This window comes from Ambystoma mexicanum, chromosome 12 (genome assembly GCF_040938575.1).
Source record: "Ambystoma mexicanum isolate Mex_15411 chromosome 12, UKY_AmexF1_1, whole genome shotgun sequence".
In the NCBI taxonomy this organism is placed as follows: domain Eukaryota; kingdom Metazoa; phylum Chordata; class Amphibia; order Caudata; family Ambystomatidae; genus Ambystoma; species Ambystoma mexicanum.
In genome coordinates, this window is record NC_090936.1 from 472,894,699 (window position 1) to 472,913,955 (window position 19,257).

At 43.7% G+C, this 19,257-nt stretch overlaps 1 protein-coding gene across 1 annotated transcript in view; it reads right to left on the bottom strand.

The window, feature by feature from the left end:
- The window catches only part of LOC138513680 (V-type proton ATPase 116 kDa subunit a 4-like), a 4,716,919-nt gene that overhangs the window by 2,500,647 nt on the left and 2,197,015 nt on the right, over positions 1-19,257 (bottom strand). Inside the window, exon 14 of the mRNA XM_069628745.1 lies at positions 5,923-6,016. Within this exon, the coding sequence (XP_069484846.1) occupies positions 5,923-6,016 (94 nt within the window). The remainder of the gene's footprint in view (positions 1-5,922; positions 6,017-19,257) is intronic.

Sequence of the window (19,257 nt, forward strand, 5' to 3'; positions counted from 1 at the left end):
CCTTCGAAAACTTAGTCGCATGGTGCCACGCTTGCCGGGAGGTGTTAATTCCCATCATCAGGCCTCGAGCCGAGGTATCCACATGGTGCGCCGCAGCTTCCAGGAGATCTTGCGCCAACTCCCTGGCATCTGAAAAACTGGCCTTCAAGTCGTCTAGCCTATCCGCAGGAATGTATTCCTGGAAATCAGCCAACTCCTTCTACAGCTCCATATTAGCTGCCGCCAGGATCAGCTCGGTATTTGCTTGGCGAAATTGCAGTGCTGAGTTGGCAGAGACTTGCTTGCCTAAGGAGTCCAGAATGTTGTCTTCCTTGGAGAGAATCTGAGCCGCAGCCATAGAGGTCGCAGAGACCGGCTTGGATTGAAGCGTGGGCGCAGCTACCACCGTCGAGGAAGGGAGAGGACAAGACGCCAAGGCCATCTCCTCGGAGGTGTGTAGCTTGTAATGGGTGTCAATTCTCTTATTGCTATGCAGCCCAGTGTGGGGCTTATCTCAGACCTTACAGGCCTCAGCCAAAACGTCCTTTTGGAGGAACAGGCCGGTATGCTCTTATGGTGACAATGTGAACACTCTCGAAAGCACCCCTTCCTGCGTTGCAGGGGCCTCAGGTACTGGAATGTCTAGGAGGGCTACATATCCAGTACCCAGTCATGGAATGCTCTGGCAGAGCGGGGCTGCTCATGGCTACCCTGATACACTTGAGGGGGCATCCACCGAATCAGGAGCAGATGGCTGGGCTGCCACAGGTTTTAAAGTGCTATCCCGTTCTACCAGTGTCTTCTCTATTGGAGACAGCGGGGGCAGGGGAGGAAGCGCTGGAGGCGGACCGATAGGAAGAGGTGGTATCACCGCAGGAGCCACTGGAGCCGACGGGTTGGAATGGGTAGTCGGAGGCTCTGGGTAGATTTCCTTGAAAAGACCTTAAAGTACTCTTTCATAGGGTCAGAATGCATGAGCCTCTGAAATTTCCTGAAAAATACATCCTCTGACGAAGGTTTAAGTGCTGGGGTAGGCAGAGGCCTCTCATATGGGGCATACCCCATGAACGCAATAAGGATTGGTGCCAGGAAGGCCCCCCCACCAATCGGGTGCGCATAGATCAGTGGAGCAGAAGTAGACGGAAGCGAGACAGTATGTGGCAGTGGCAACCGAGCACGCCAGTCATAAGAAGGCCGGAACGGATTTTTACATTCCACCTGAGGTGAAAAAGGCTGCTCAGCCCCAAAATTAAGATTCCCAGCACCCGCCGTCGAGAATGTAGGTGTAAGGGAAGAATCCAAAATGGCCGACAGGGACCATGAGGATTGGCCCGCCATTTTGTCGATGCCTGAAGTCACATGTGCAGCTGAGGCAATCGTCTCCTCAGACTGGCCAGGGGACTTTAGTAACATGCTAGCCTTAACACAAGGATTCTCGGCAGAGCCGGTACTGGGGGGTTTCAGATGTTTACTTGACATCTTGGAGGTGGCCCCAACAATAGCCTCCAGGGGAGGAACGTCGGCAGAGCCGGTAACAGAGGAGTTACGGTGCATGAACGCCCTCTTTGCCCCCTCGACAAAACCGGTATCACTTCGATGAGCGCGGGAAAGCTGAGGAATCACCCTTACAGACAAGACCTTAGGAATAGGTCTCTCGGTTTTGTCGGTACAGACCTTAGCCTCAAAAAGAAGAACCTTGGGTTTTGTCGCAGTTTGTGTAGCTCCCTCGTCGTGCCGTGGCTTGGTACAGAAACCTCTAGAAAAGGAGGAATCAGGGCATAACCCAGTGTCTGTATGGAAAGCTCCAGAAACTAAAACCTCGGAGCGAACCCCAGTGTCCAAAGCCTCAGATGAACTGGGCTGACGTTTAGCACCTGACAGGTGAAACTAGGAACGTGTTCCGGTCTTGGCAGGTCCGTCGTGGGAACCCTCGGAGAAAACTCTGGTACGCCTATTAGGCCTGCGAGGCACCTCAGGAGAAATCCTAGTTGTAGAGCTACTTGAGCCCCTCCCGGACCGAGAAGACCCCGGGAAGGAGTCCCCCGGCCGGGGTGCCCTAAAAAGTAAGGAACTTACTGGGCGTCTCTTCTTTTCTTCGATGAAAAGCTGAAGATAAGGTTGAGGAACATGCTGAAAGACGTCCTCCCACTGAAGAAGACTGCGTTGGAGTGCCGGGATGGAGAGGCAATCGCAGTAGAAGCACGAATCCCAGCGGTGGTCTGGCCCGAGACACTTCAAGCAGAGAGAATGGGGATCCGCCCTAGCGAAGCGACGTTCGCATGAAGAACAGGACACAACTCCCAGACACTCCAGCATAGACAAAGGACTACGCGACAGCAGAACCGGAGCAGGAGAGGACAACCGGAACAAGAAAACTCCCGGTGATGCAAGTGCGTCCAGCCCCGACCGCGCAGAGAAAAGGACTGAAGGGTGATGCGCAGGGCAAAGCTCAGGAGGGCGGGGTTACGGCCACGTGCGGTACCCCACATAAAAAACAAAGGAGGACAAAACTATTTCCTTTTTTATGTTTTTTAACAAAAGTGCTCCGGTCCCGTCCCGAAGGACGGAATGTCCCACAAGTATGGAGGAAAGGGGACGGGACGTAGGAGTATAATGCGATTCGGGGATATTTCGGGCTTCGCAATTAAACCGCAAAAATTAAAAGGGTTAACCATATCAGAGTCAAAGGACACAGTAAAGGGATTGCATACTCAGACACAATATGAATGGATGGAAAACACAATCCAATATCTAGGCATCTATCTGACCTCACATTATGTACCTTTACCAAGCCAACATATGCAAATTATGGAAAGCAGCCACAGACCAATGAACTAGATGGGTTCTCCAAGAGATCTCATGGATAGGACTCATTACATCGGTTAAGAAGACCCTTATCCCCAATCTTTTATACGTATTGAGAACCCTAACCATGCAAATTCCGTACACAATTCTTACAAGGTTGCAAGGGACATCTTCAAGGTCATTTGGGTAGAGAAACTACATAGAATATGTTGGAGAATATTGATGAGAAGCGGATTTCTTGGAGGTGTGTCAAATGGCAACTTGGAGCGGGCACCCCTGCAGGAATAAGGGGGCTGCTGTGGAACTGGGTGCATCCAGGGTTCCTCTCTACCATCTCTCCTTTCTGCCCTAATTCCCATCACACAACCCAGAATTTACACAAGGAGAGGAGGGAGGTACATTCCGCAAATGGGAAATCAGTGGCCATCTTAGGTTTGGGCAGTTACATCAAGGGAATGCCCCTTACATGTTTATTGAATGTAAAGGGAAATGCAATCTCCCTGAAACTGAAAGGTTTCATTATACACAACTACGTGACTAGCTGACAAGTGGTGAGGTATGGGCGGCAGGCAAACGACTAACGAAGGGAGTCTAGACTTTACTAGTGGAGGGTTCATTTGAGAGGATGGTTTTGAAATGTCATTGCTTGTTGGAAGCAGCAGGTGTGGATGAGTTGCTCCCATATATGGTCTTGTGGGAAAGTGATTTTGGAAAGAACATACCGGCCACCCATATGGGAGTAGGCCAAGAGAAGCGCTAAATGCATCGCAATCAAAGAACGTGCCTGTAAGATTTGTTTCTTTTGGCACATCACCTCAAGAACATTACATAAGATCTATCTGCAATCTCTGAGCTCTGTGTGAGAGGGTGTGGCCTTACTGGTACCTTGCATCATTTGTGGTGGGGCTGCCTTATTAATAAAATCTTATGGAAAGATATTCAGGCACAAATAAAAAGTAAAGTCGGTGCCACGTTCAATTGGAATCCTTTAATTATAATACAGGGGGACTCTTACATTGATGGTGGCTACCCAATGTCGGGCAACAGAGCAACATTAATTTGCTCACAGCGGCCCGGTTACATTTGGCACAATTTTGAAAACTCCAGGGAGTCCCAATATTCCCTCATGGTGGGTCAGAATCTGAGGAATTTTTGCAGCAGAGACGATTTTGGCTGAAGCCCATTGGTACTTAGCTAAATTTATACAAACATGGGACCAGTTTATTCAATATGATAAAGACAGAGACCACATGTTTTGGAGACCTCAATTGTTGAAGCACTTATCTTTGATTTTAGATATGGTTGCCGATTTACTCTCCAGGTTTCAACATTATCAGAACTACAGAAGGAAGTAACCTAGACCCATTTAAGCTCGAACAGGTTTTGAAGATTATATCTCACACTTCAAACCTCAAATTGAATTAGCAGATGTAATGAGATAGTCGAGTATTAATCTTTTGTCACTGGAATTTTATGAGTAACAGCTATAATGTATTAGAATGAACTTGTCATTGTTGATTGTTCTTGCTTCTTTTTAAATACAATGTTAAATTTGAAAATATGAAAATCAAGTATGGAAAAAACCTTCATAGGGACACATCCTTAATATATGGCTTTGCATCTTTCCTTGCTGATTAAGCTCTCTCAACTGATACCTGATGTAGCTGACCACAAACAATGGAAACTATATGAGACATTTACTTAACCCCATTGCACAATCATTTTTTCTGCCAACCAATCCTGTGTATATAATGTTCTTAGGATGTCTGTGTGTTGGGGGCTGGGCATGTACACAGCCCAGATTCAATTCACAGCTCCTACACCTTTAACGTCTAGCTCAATTGGGCTACCTGCACCACAGGAAAGTAACAGTTATTACAGCCATTTAATACTCACATCCAAATGCTGAAGCTGACTTAATGAGTACATATGGTTCATGTTTATAAACGCTTCAATGTTGGGGTGTGTGTTGTGGAAAATGAAATGAGCAACACGTCCAGTGTACACATGTACTTACGGATTCAAGCATTCAACCGTTTTAACACAAACATTTGAATAAAATGTAAAGACCTGTGGTCATTTTATGTTCCCAAATGCTCTTTTATTCTATGGAAAGTAGTGAGAGACCCTCATCTGTGCTCTATTTCCCCTTCCCCTTCATCATGGGTATATGTCAGAACAGTACCAAATGACTATACCATACTATATAAATGACAGCCTGTTTACAATGTTAGTAGAATGGATTTATTTCCAGTTTTGTAGCTTTTGGAAGTATATATAACATTTTGTTTCTCAAAATGTCCTTCCTTCTTAGAAAGGGTTGTGCTTCGATCAAAACCAATTCTCTGTTTCATCTGTGTGCACTAAGGCAGTGTTTAATTTTTCATTTTGGTGATCGATTGAACCTACATTAATAATTAACAAATGTAGAATATAACGAGCACAGTTGTAGACACTGCAGGGTGGTCCTCTGTTCCTTACACATCCTGTCAGAAGCCCAGCAGAGCATACATGTGTCCCTTACTTCCCCTGTATGAAGATATATTGGTTGGTGTGATGGTGACATTCCTGCAAGAGACACACACTGTAATGTATGTCTCCAAATAGCAGGCCGGGTCCCACTTTGGGGTATGTATTTGTTGCTACTTGCTCTCAGTCTACATTACTACTGGTAACAGTAAAAAACACATAATTCTGTTCAGCATATCTCAGTTTTTTCTCTATTCATGCTGCTATCAGCAACCACTGGGATGGCTCTGGCAAACGTGCACCTGGCAACATCACTCTTGCCCACATAGCAAGAGACAGAGACATAGGGAGGGAAAGAGAAAGAGGGTAAGAGAAGGGAATAGATCAGCATTTCAATATAATGAGCTTGATCAAGCCAGCAACATATCACTTTTTCTTCTTCATTCTAAGATTCCCTTTTCCAATCACTCACACATTCACATCGGGGTGACACTGTCCCAAAACCAACTATTCTATCAGGTATAATTGTAACCTTTCCTATTGAAAACAAACTCTATTCCAAATGCACTTGCACATATGCTAAAATGTGCTGTTAATCACGACTTTGTTAATTAACTTAAAAAGAAACCATTAGCAATCTAAAAAAAAAAACATTGCTGATATTTTTACCGGATCAATTCCAAAAGGATAAGATCCTAGAGAGAAGACGCCTGGTACAGTTGGATTCAGTTGCAGCAGCACATTTCCATGAATATCCTTGTTGCTAACAAGAAAACAAATATATACATCTATTTAGAAAATGCACGGACACCAATATTTTGATATTCTCCTTTCCTGCTTACTGCTTAGTGAATATATTTGAAAATAAGGAATGAACATGTGTTTTTGGCGAGCCGTCAGCTTTTATTTAAGACCTCGTTTTATCCTAAAAAATTGTAACAGTTTTAAACAATTGCACAATGTTTTTTAAGGTTTCTAAATTTATGTTAAAAGTTTAAAACATTTTGATTAATAAAATAAACCTTTTCAAACTCTTACAAAAGTATTCCAATAGGTTAATGTTGAGTCTTGGTTCTGCTGGAGACCACAGTCCGTTCACCGTGAGTTTGTTCAGGTGTGCACCCCCACCTTTCAACAAGGCATCCGTGACTAATTTCACTTTCAGCCAATGTTGCCAAAATGGTTCTCCTTTCATCCACTTATACTTTTTCTTTCTTAAATTTGTTTATTCATTTTCATTTTAGAACATAATCAGAGCACTTACAATACAGTATCTCCTTCAAGATCTTGCATTTCAAACCCTTCACTCCTGGATCCTCCCTAACTCCAACTTAAACTAAAACTGACAACTCAGCTATTACCTTCTGAAAGTTCTCTGGGATCATCCACGTTTACGTGCTCCCCGTGAGACCCTGCTCGGGATCTGCAAAAGATCTGTCATGTTGCCTGAGAACTGTGATCACTGGGATCTAAGAGCCCACTGAAGGGATCTCATCCTCAGACTGGTCTCCGGTATGTTGGGATGGTCGGGAAAGGTACCACAATCAAGAGGGGTTTATGTTGCACGCGCCATATTTGTGACTGGTGGTGCAGGAAATTGGGCGCAATGTTGCAATTCCACAAGTATCCAGTATAATTAAATGTGGATGGGATATGTTACTTAGTGTTACTTTTCGTTAAACTGATACATATCAGCTTTGCACACGTGCAGAAAGTCAAATGCTAAAATCGCCAAATGAAATATAAACTCGATTCAGACATAATGGGCCTCATTACGAGAATGTCGGTAACCCGCCGGTGCAGCCGGCGGATTACCGGCGTCCTCGTAACACCAAATCCACTGCCTGACTCCCCGGTGCCACCAGGACATTACAAGTACCAGAAAATCGGAAAGTCGGGCAGCGCTTTCTGTAAGTCTGCATTCGGCCCCTGAAGGCAGAGTTGGAGTGTTGCGGTCCGGAAAGGCTGCTGGTCTGGTACGGTGCGACCGGCACCCATATTTCCAGACCGCCACACTTGGAATGAGGCCTATAATGTGCTATGGAGTGCCCAGAAGCAGGCAATGAGGAGTTTTTATAATGTGCATGCGAGAAAGGGTGTCTGTCCTGAAGAATCCTCTATAAAGGGAAGATAGTATTTATTAAACATGCATGCACTGAGAAAACAAACATATAATTGGGATTTATGAATCTAAACATAGTGGGCTCTTTTATAAACAGATTAAAACACAGCAGTCGTGTGTAGAGGAGGTCCCAAATAAAGCCTGCACTCAGTCACCCATTTTGAAGTACCAGGAACATTCACACCAAAATATGTGACGTATGACGAGCAAATACACCAGCAGAGAGCCGCAGTAGGGCTCTGCCCTGCACCTATCAGAAGAGCAACACCTATTGAAGTACCGATACCAAGAAAACCATGGACAGTAAGGTATCCATTAAGGAAACCTTACCAGCAAATTAAACGAAATGAAGATTGCCTAAGTACTGTCCCGGAAGAAACCAAAAAAGTCTTAATGGAAGACGAATGGTGACGTCACGAGGACCCGGACAGACTCACAGACAGAAAAAATTACGACTCGAGAATGACACAAAGACGAAACGTCACGAGTAAGGCTATTGTGGACATAGACAAAGTAATGAGGTCCAAATTGTAAGAGAATTAAGCAGTAAGCAAAATGAACACAGTCGAAGTCGATCAGTTTACACCTGTACATATGCTTGGAACCGCAAGAAAGCTAAGAAAACAGTGCGGCTTGCAATGAATGGCTAAAGTCGAGGATACACGCAGGGGGACGGAGTCCACCCACTTTTTTCAGAGGGTGGACTCGATCCCACCAGCTAAAATGAAAATCATTGAAACACTTCCTTGAATTTATGAATTAAAGCCGACCTCAGAGATTGAACGCGGTCGTCAGGTTTGTAGGCCGGACAATTCACCACTGCACTAAATAACTTGATAAAAATAACAAACAAATAAAGGTGAAATGTCCCTTTGCGGTACTGCATGTTCGAGGGAAAACATATGTGTTGGTTATTGGAGTATAAAACATGCACATCTTTTAACGTTTTCAAAAGCACTATTAGAAGAAAATATCCTCTCTTGGTTTTGTGTGTGTGTTGATTTTATGAAATGTAAATGCCATTTGTCCTGCGCAATTTGGGTGGTTTTGCAAAGTCAATTTAATGAAATGTGCATATTTAACATTGATATGCTAATTTCTGGAAATGTGACATCCCCTTGCATTTTTTGATGAGTCCCCCCCACTTTTAGCTTTAGGACTTAACCCCTGTTGCAATGCTAAGTAGAAGAATAGTGCGGCAAGAGCCATTATACATCATCTACCTCAAACGAAGCACAGTATTATTAGTGCAAGTCCACTTTGCACGAAAAGCAGAGTCAGCTCAGGTTACTAGAGGCCGAACAAGAAAAGATCATATTCTAGCGAAACGAGAAGAGATGGCTGAATCGAAACTCGGCAGATGAAACTCGTGCCAGGAGAGCAAAGGTCATACCAATAGAAGGAACGAACAGTAGCTACATATAATTGACCATTAAGAACAGAATATCCTGTCTCTCGAAGGTCAAGATAAGGAGGTGTAGGCAGGTGGCAAGCTAAACAAGAATCAAATGCACAAATTGAGAGAAACAAGACAAATTCACGGTGTGGGAATCACGTGACCAGCCGAGCGAGAAGAAGCACGGGTTAACACCAAGGCTTGGCATCCGCCCAGGAAGAGATATCAGAACTTTTCCAGACAGAAGATGCAGTTTCGAGGCCAACCACAGTAAAATAATTGACACATAGTTGCTGAAGCTATGATTGATTGCAACCTTAATTGGAGAAAGGCCGGGTAACAAAGGGTCACCCTGCACCTGGCTGGCCATTATGCGTGCTGCTAAGCGAAGTGGAAGAATATGCATGGGGTTGATGCCAACCCAATCACAATGGACCAAATAATCTAGGGTCCTATAGTTAGTAGAACCAATAGGACGTCATACTTTGAGTGACATCAGCAGTAGTCATTTTTGAAGGAAGGGCTTAGATGCCCACCTGACAGTGTTTATCCAATCCCCTCACTCCGTTACCATCTACAAATATAGTACCTATATTAAAGTTAACTTTTCCTAATCAGTAGAATTGCATATTAGCTTTTGAGTGTTACACGCCAATTATGACAGGTTTTGAGTATAAATGTTACAACTTGTATGAAGTTCGTTGGAGTTGAAGCGAGAAGGACGATCGCATCACTGCTGATTTCCGTGACTCCCCATTTTTTGTACTTGTCATTAAACGGACTTCCTTTGCGAAACTATTGAGTTGTCCTTATTGATTGGTGTTGAAGTAATAAATCGGCACCCCCATCCACATCAAGGGTGCATCTCGTTTTAAAGTACTCCGGAGCAAACCTCGGCTCCATGGGCCGGCCGGTGGTCTCCGGAGTACACTTGGTGGCAGAGATTGATGGTTATCGATTATTGATTAGAATAAGACACCCATTGACCATCGACATAAAGTAACTAGGTCTTCGGCAATATCACGAGTCCTTTGCCATTCGGCCGAGTAGACCGTGAAGCTCCTCGTAGACAGTGGTAGTGTAAGAAAAACTGCAGACCAGGGTCTGAAGAGACCCGTGTTCCCCACATCATCCCTTCCCATTCCTACGGGCAGCTGAGCGGGTAAAAAACCGAACGAGGCGGTAACAAAGACGGTGATCCCCAGGGTCCAGAGAGGAAATATGAGAATGGTGAGTAAAAAAAGATTGAGTGTTTTGGCAAAAGTGCATGCTTTAGAACAAGTCAAGGGAAAAGGTAAAACGGAGGGAGGTGGGAAAACAAAATATAGTTAGAAGAAAATATATATATATATGGATAATGACTCGAGGATAATTAAGTAAATAAAGGTTACGGGGGAGGACACCCGAGAAGTGAGAGGATTTGCCTTATTACTATGTTTTTGATACAAGTGGCTAGAAGAAACGTGTACCCATAGTCCAAAAGAAAGGGGAACAAATAGACTACCACGGTGGTTGAAGACGCTGTGAAAGGGGTACGTTTAGACTCCATGAAGGGGTAATGATTAGAGGCAGAGATACCTGTGACCAGCTGGTGTTCGTCTAGTCCGTTAAGCGTCTGTCTTACATGTTTTTTGTTGTGACGTCAAACAACAAAACATTTTCTTGGAGAAAACTGATTTAAATTTTACGCGATTGAATAGCTAAGATAATATCGCATATGAATTGATGTTTTTTGAGTAAAATAGAAGATATCAAATTTTGTGACAAATCGGGATTGGAGCTTGCAGTGTTTGGTGCTCGCTCATATTGTTGGAACTGTTTAAGTCACGCGAAAGTGTTGACAAGTGTTATATAAAAGAGGAAAGGGAACAGATTTAAGCATGGAAGGCATAACTCCGTTGACACACATATGCAAACAGTTGCCGAAAAACATGCACCCAAACTGAAGAAATACAGAACGGAGTGGGTTAAAGGAACCGCCCACAAAATGTTTATGCCTTGGCCACAAGGTGGGTCCTTCTCTAAAGCCGTCTTGCAACACATGACGACATATTTGCATGCCACCTACACGGGCAAAAAGTTAGACAAACGCCTAGCTATTCTAGAACTTTGGAAAATGTATGAACAAGAGAAGGAAGGGGAGCCGCCAACAGATTGGATACTTAATGTATGCACAGAGGGGGGTGAGACGCCTACCGCGCAACCCGACCCATCCGAAACGAAAGTTGAAGAAAGTAAAGATGAGGGATTATACCCGCTGAGAGAACTTAAAGCAGCCATGGGTTATATCAACCCCGCATATGAGTCACCTACGGAAAGTAGTGACTAAAATCAAGGGAAAGATAAGGATATTGCCTTCACAGTCCCAAGGGACAAGGGGAGACGCGATGACGAAAGAAGGGATCAGAAACAGACAAGTGCATCTCTCGACAGGAGAGAGAAGGTAAAAGATGGAAAGGAAGCGAAGGTAGAACTGATGAGATAGCATTCGCAAGAGACGAATGGATAGGAGGGCAAATTTAATTAAAACTTCAGGGCAAAGGCATTGATGACGTGAAACGAAAGGAGAGGTTAGATGAGGTACAGAGAAAGGGGAAAGAGAAGGAGTGAAGAGACGAAAGAATAAGAAGAAAGATTGGCAAGAACCGCTACATCGCGAAGAGCAAGAAAGACAGCTCAATCGCAACCCAAGAACAGCCAATGAATAAGACAGGTGGAAGCAGCAGAGGTTAGAGGAAGAACAAAGAATATGGGAGAAAAGAATAAAGAGGCGAAGAGATGAGGAAATTTGAAGGGCAGATGAACGTAGGAATGAAAAAAAAAGGAAGAAGATGGAGTAAGAGAAGAGGCGAGGAAGCGCAGAGAATTCGATGACGACGTGGAAGGCAAGCGGAGACAGAGAGCACATGATCTTGAATATCTGGGGCGAGAGGTTAAAAAACCAGCTCCAGTAGTAGATTGGGAAGACATAGAAGAATTCTTTCCTGCATGTGATTCAGTACCAGGCAGGTCTTGGGCAAATATGGAAAATAACTTCGATACCAGAAGCATCTGGGAAACGATCAATCAAATATATGATGAAATGGGGCTGGCGCAAACACCCCAATGGAAGGAGGAAGACGAGCGCCTGGAGAGCACCCAGCTTTACGACACTGAGGATGCCTCCCGAAGTAGTGGGAATAGAAAACTATCCCTGGAGACATTAGAAATAAGTAGGAACCAAGAAGACACAAGAAGTTGCATGAATTGGGGACAGACAATGTCCGATACAGAGAGGGAGGAGAGCGAGGAAAATGAGGAAGAGAGACGAAGTGAAAGACGAATCCCGAGGGAAAAAGGAATGAGATGGTCAGACACTAGTGGGTCTGCGCCAAGAGCATCAGAATTAGCCACACAGTTAGACCAGCATGAAGACGTATCTCACTGTCAGAGGGGGGTGTCTTCACTGCCCTATGTGGACAGACTTAGGTCCTTACCAGGCAGGCAAAGATGCGGGAATATTACCCCTGCCATAGATAGAAGAACCATGAGGGAAGAGAGAGAGAACTATACTTCCCAATTTCCGTTGCTCGAGAAAGGGGGAGTAAGACCACAATATATGCCATGGCCACACATGGATCGAGAAAATCTGAAAAAAAAGCTTCCAATGCTGACATCGGGAGCCGTAAAGTGGATACATGAGTTAGAAAAAATGACAGGAGGAAACACGCTAGCTATAGGGGACATCAAAGGTCTCCTAATCGCCATACTTGGTGAGAGAGCAGACGATGTGTGGGCACGAGCAGGCTACCCTGGTGTAACCACAATTAATACTGCGCATGATGGAGCTCCATTTAACAATTGTAGAGACGCAGTATGGAAAGCGCTACGAGTGCTATATCCAGACACTTCTGACAAGCAACCTATAATGACACAAAAAATGAAGGAGTCTGAGGATCTGTTAATTTATATACAGAATTTTCAAGACGCGTGGGTGCTCGAGACTCCTGAATCTTGGACGAAATCTATACCTGTGTTCTACCATATATTGTGCGAATGGCTGCCAGAGCCGGTACAGAAACAGCTCAAGAAATTGGTAGGAATTGAGGCTAACCCTTGGGCAGAAATACAGCTGACCATTGCACACTATTGCAGATTGCTGCAAGAAAAGAAATTGCAAAAAGGAGGCTGCACGAAAGGGTGAGGAAGCAAAATTGGTGCAGAAGAAATTGTCAAAATATGCTCTTGATGGAGCCATGATAACTAGGGCAGCTGAATCAAGCATGCCACAGGTGACTAATCCACAGCAGAATAATCCGGGCAGAACTGAGTTTTATCCCAGGGGAAGAGGATTTAAGTCAAGAGGATGGCAGAGTAATCAGCGAGGTTTCCAGAGTGTTCAAGGAGAGTTCCAGAATATGCAAAAAGGCAATCAAGATATGTCAAATGGGCAAATGATCCAACCACCGCCAGTATGTTGGTTGTGTGGAATGACAGGGCACTTAGCGCGCACATGCAGGAACCAAGGCATGATGCATAACGACCAAGGGACTGGAGCAGGCATGGCGAATCCGCCTGCAGTTTTACACCAGGGTGTGGCACAAAATCACACGGTGCAACAACAAGCGACAGAAGCGCACCAAAGCGTGCAACCTCAAAACATGGGGAATTTTCCACAAGGGCAATCCCAACAGGCACCGATGCAACTGTCACAGACTATGAGCACAGGGCAAACCACAAACCCTGGAATGGGAAGTAACAATGGGAATGGGGGAAATCCACCAACACACAGTGGGCCAAATATGTATATGGACTAGGACAGCTCACTGGGAACCCTGATGTGTTTTATCCTATCAGTGACACCAGACCCTCACAGGGAACCTAGGGTGGATGTTGTTAAAGGGTAAAAAGAATATTCATTCCTAGTTAACACGGGTGCAACACGCTCGTGTATACGTGAAGGCAAGTTTTCTTTGTCAGCAAGGCCATAAATAATCCGTTTTACAGGAGCTTCACAAATGCACTTCCAGTCCCCATAGGAGAATGTGAAATGAATGTGCCATTACTAAATTTATGTCAGACCCTAGTAAACATTTTGGGTCGAGATTTAATGACAAAGTTAAACATGACAATCTTGTTCACGGAGGAGGGCCTCATATGTTCAACTCCAGGAATGCACTATTCAAATGTATGCGAAATAATCAGAGCATACGCGGGACACACAGCCATGAGGGCTATACCATTAGAGCCAGAAATATACGCATATGGTATGTGTGTGCTAATGGCAGGACTGCCAGGTCTTGAAGTCAGAATCATGAGAACCCCTGATGAGTTCCTATTCAGACCAAGAATACCGATGCATGAGGAAAAGGGACAAGTATTTTCCTTGATGATACACACAGCTGCAGTACGGGGGAGAATGGCCTTGATTGATGGTTATGATGACGAAGACCGACAATGGTGTGCAATAATCGCCACTGAAGAAGCATATCGATTGACTGACGTCACTGATGACGATCTGTGTGAAGAACAAACAGATATGGGAGAGAATGGTGGAAGTGAGTCTCACCTTTTGGGTGAAAATTATCAAAAGAGAAGTGCCTCAGAGAATTATGTTGGCACAAAACAGTCCTGAATACTTTGATGACGACATGGCCTAGGAGCCTGTCTCAGTATGGACCACAGGCCCCTATGACGTAGGCCTCTTGTAAGGGGTTGGAGAAGTGATAATTAAACTGAAACCAGTAGCAATTCTACCAAAAGTCCGACAATATCCCATGTCCAGAGAAGCAGATGAAGAGATTTTTAAAACAATTTCTGCAATGATGGAGCAAGGCATCTTAGTGACATCAGAGTCGTCATGCAATACCGCGGTTTATCCGATCAAAAAATGAAAGGGAGGGTCTTGGCGTTTAATCCAAGATCTGAGGCCAATAAATGATATTGTTGAGGCTGAGTTCCCTCTAGTCTCTAACCCGGCTACAATCCTATGTAATATACCCGTCGAGGCAAACCATTTCATGGTGATTGACTTGAAAAATGCATTTTCCTCAATCCCGTTGCAGCGTGACTCTCAAGATCTGACGTCATTCACATTCAGACAGATGCGTCTGAAAAGCACAACTAGCCCAGGGGTATTGTGAGTCTCCATCTATTTTTAACAGAGTCCTACAGATGGACTTGAGCAATATTGCACTAAAAAGTGTTGTCCTGCAATACGCGGATGACATCTTAATTTGTAGCACGACAGAAGAGCAATGCAGGTACGATTCTGTTCAGCTATTGACTATACTGGCTGAGAAAGGATATAAGGTTGACAAGGAGAAGCTACAATATTGTCAACAGGAAGTGCTGTACATAGGCCAGCTAATCTCACATGAGGGAAAGAGAGTAACCCCAGAAAGGGCTGAAACCATACTGAACACGGCTAAGCCGCACACAATAAAACAGATGCAGATCTTTCTAGGCCTATGCAACTATGTCAGAGCATGGGTCTTCGACTATAGCTCTTACACTAAGCCTTTACTTCAGGCCCTAAAGAAGGTCCAAGTGACAAAAGAAAAGATTGAATTGTCTGAGACCATGGAGAAAGGATTTGCTGAACTCAAAAAAGCCATTTGCACAGCACCAGTTTTAGGGATTCCCAATTAGGCAGAGGAATTTTACCTGTTTTCACACATGAATGGCAGCGTTATGACGGCAGTACTCACACAGAGAACCACATTGGGGTACAGCCCCTGGCATACTATAGTGGAAATTTGGACGCAGTAATGAGAGGTCATTCCCTGTGCGAACAAAGTTTAGCTGCCGCAGCGTTCGCCATAGAGAAAGCTACAACCATTGTCATGGGATGCTCCATGACGTTGTACGTCGAGCACTCACTATTTGCCATTCTAGAGAAACCAAAGGGCACATTGACATCTCAGAGAGCTTGTGCTTATGAAGTGATCATATCAAACACAAATAAATTGTGATAGGTCAACTACCCCTTCCTTTAGTCCCTAAGTAACTAACAGGCTAAATCCAACATAATCTAGTTAACTCTAATATTAATCATCCCACAACTTCATGACTTTGAAAAAACGCATTCATTTATTTTGATGCATCTTATGCGAAACCTAAAAAAAGGACTATAAATAAGTCCTGTACATGACACACTAAAAAAAACAAATCTGTGCTATCCACATACAATCTAAATGGTGTGGTAACTTTAGGCACACCAGTTGTCCCATTGTGGGAGTTCACTAATTGCACAACCACCTGGGCAGTATATGTCATTATCTGCCCGTGTAACTTAGTCTACATCGGAAAAACAAAGCGACAGGTTAGACAAAGAATCTGTGAGCACAAATCGTGCATCAAAAACCAAACGGACAATAAACCATAGGTAGCACATTATGTGAAGAAACAGCATAAATTCACAGATATGCTTTGGTGTGTCTTACAAGTTGCCAAACAGGCCCCTAGAGGAGGTAACCGTGATTTGGCCCTGACACAATGTGAACAAAGATGGATTTACAACACTAACTAGGTCAAGCAAGGCCTTAATGTGGCAGTCAAATGGAACATATTTTTATGAAGCATACCCTTTTGTTCCATCTCAACTATACCAATGTACCATTATAACTAATTCTCCCCTTTCTCACAGTAACAACTTATGTAACACTGCCTCTATTGACTTGCAATGCAGCAGCCGTTTTGGGAACCGATCCAAACTATTTCAGTAGGCACACTTCCCTGCAAGATGCAGTGCAACCTCTCAATATCAGCCTGTGTCTCTTCATAAATGCTCTTGCAGGTTTGTTCTAAAGGCTATATGAAAAATAGAGAATGACATGAGACTAACCTTTGAACATCAAGTGTATTCGGGTTGCATTTTGTTGAATTAAATCTCCATATAAGTACGGGCATTAGCACAGCCCATATGACCAATAGCTCACTACAATAATAGAGTTGGACTACATCTGTTACAAACACAACTACAAGATGCTAACTATGCATGGAGTGTGCATGTCTTTGCATAACAAAGAAAATACAGGGCATTGTCTTGCCCTTTAATTATTTTATTTCCGCAAATGTTTTCCAAGTGGCATGCCGCTGTCGACCTATAGTGAGTTGTTTCAATTGTATATCCAGACCACCTTTATAGACAATCTTAAATATCTACCATGCATCCTGTCGATATACTACAGAACTACATATCCCATCAGGCATGGAGTCCCCTCACATTAATATGCCCACGCGCCGATATTGTGTTGCAAAGTTTTTCAGTTTCTCATTGTTGTCCCGTCGCAGTGGTATGGCAGGGCGGTACGGCCCACACACCATACTTTCACTAACTTCACATAATTAGTAAGCATAACATTGAGTACATAAAATTCTAAAGCACAGCACTGAACTACATATCCCATCAGATTTGTAGTCCTTGAATATTAACACACTCACGTGACAGAGCATCACGTGACCGCTCCTATCACTTCCGGCAAATAAGGAAGTGTCTGAATGGCTCCGACCGTACCACTTTTGTAGCAGACACGCATCAAAACTAGGACATGCGAGCACAGCATTTTGGAGGTAAGCGCCACCTCGGCGTCTTCATTTTAGAAATCGTTTGTAACTAAATATGTGCACAACTATTAGGAAACCGGCACGCTTTGGCGCACGTTGGTATAAGGGCGTCTGTAGTGAGTTTTCTTTCCACACTAGGATTTGCTAGATACCATATATATTTTGGTTACAAACCACTGCATGTAGTTTCCCAACCTTAGCAGATATATATATGTATATATATTCCTTTGCAATCACATGCTGTTCGGTGGGTAATAAGACAAAATGAGCAAATACAGTCCCGAGCTAGATGGGGCCAATATTTTGAATGGCTCTCACAGGACAGTTCAACTGCCGCCCCATGTTAAAGGAATTTGGAGTCAAGTATATGCATGAAGGTACACTATATGTAGACAGTAATGTATGTCCTGTCGTTTTTTTCATAGTAGCTGGTGTATTTTCACATTAAAAGACAGAATTAACTAAGTAGCGATCAAATTAAAGCCAGCCTATACGGGTTTCGTTGTGGTGACAGCACATTAATGACTGCCCCATAACAGATATCTAAGGTACCTTTCCATAAACTGCTGCACTGTACATTTGACAATGTATCACTTAATTTTGATGAGAATGACACTGATAAAAGCATGTACATTTATAGGTACAGTGAACGAATACACCTTGTGAATCAAGCATCCGTTAAGGAGTCAGATGTTGCTAAGAATTATCCTATTAAGATTCCTCCTATCAAGTCCTGAAGAAATCTGAATCATACACTGGTTAGTCCATGAAGTGGCAGAATAAAAATAGTCCATTACCACAATTTTCAAGTCAAGTTCTGCAAAAGAGCCTTTTTTAAAACTTTTCTTTTTTAAAAATGTTCTTCTAAATTGCAATAGGAGCACTTGGGAAAGTATAAACTACCTTTGTGAACAAACTTGTTTTCTGTCCTGAAGACGGCCATCACCAACAAAACCAACGGCACAGAGAGTGAACCGTATGAGTTAATAGGGCCGCAACATATGTCTACTTTATACTAGGAAATTTGTATCACCTTTTCCTATCTCTCAATCTACACCAAGCACTTAAAAAGGGTATTTTTGTTGAATATACAACTGTATACCTTATATCGGCATTGTAGAACAACACAGAGAGGTTGTAAAAGAGTTATATTAAATGAACAATTAACAACTGCTCCTATAGACCTCTGTGGCATGCATGAATGCAGGAGGGATCAAGGCCATTGATCCCAGAATTGGGGAAAAAACTAATTTTGTCAACAGTATTTTATACTGCTTTTCCCGTTTAAGAAGTATCTCTTTTATTTGTATTTGTTTCTATTCACTATGGGCCTCATTACACGGTAGGCGGTAAGGGTTTACCGGTACCGGTATTTTACCGGTACCAGTAAACCCTTACCACCTTACTACGAGGTCCCTTTGCGGGGTGGTACATTAACGCCTGCTTCTAGCAGGCGTTAAAAAACGAACCCGCAAATGGACCGGAGTGCTAATTACGGTACCGCAATTTGGGGTACCGTAATTAGCGCCTTCCCCATTCCCATTATGCCCTATGGGGCAAAAATGGGAATGGGGAAGGGCAATGGAGGAAGGAGGAATTACCGCCTTCCCAACCTTGGAATAGGGCGGTAATTCCCCTTTCCTCCAAGGTGGTACCGGTAAATTACCGGCATGAACCATGGCGCTAAGAGCGCCATGGTTTACCGCCTACCGTGTAGAGGCCCTATGAAAGGTATGGTGTTACCACACCATTTAAATTGTAAGTGGATAGCACAGATTTGTTTTTTTTAGTCTGTCATGTACAGGACTTATTTATAGTCCTTTTTAAGGTTTCGCATAAGATGCATCAAAATTAATTAATACATTTTTTCAAAGTCATGAAGTTGTGGGATGATTAATCTTAGAGTTAACTAGATTATCTTGGACTTTGCCTCTTAGTT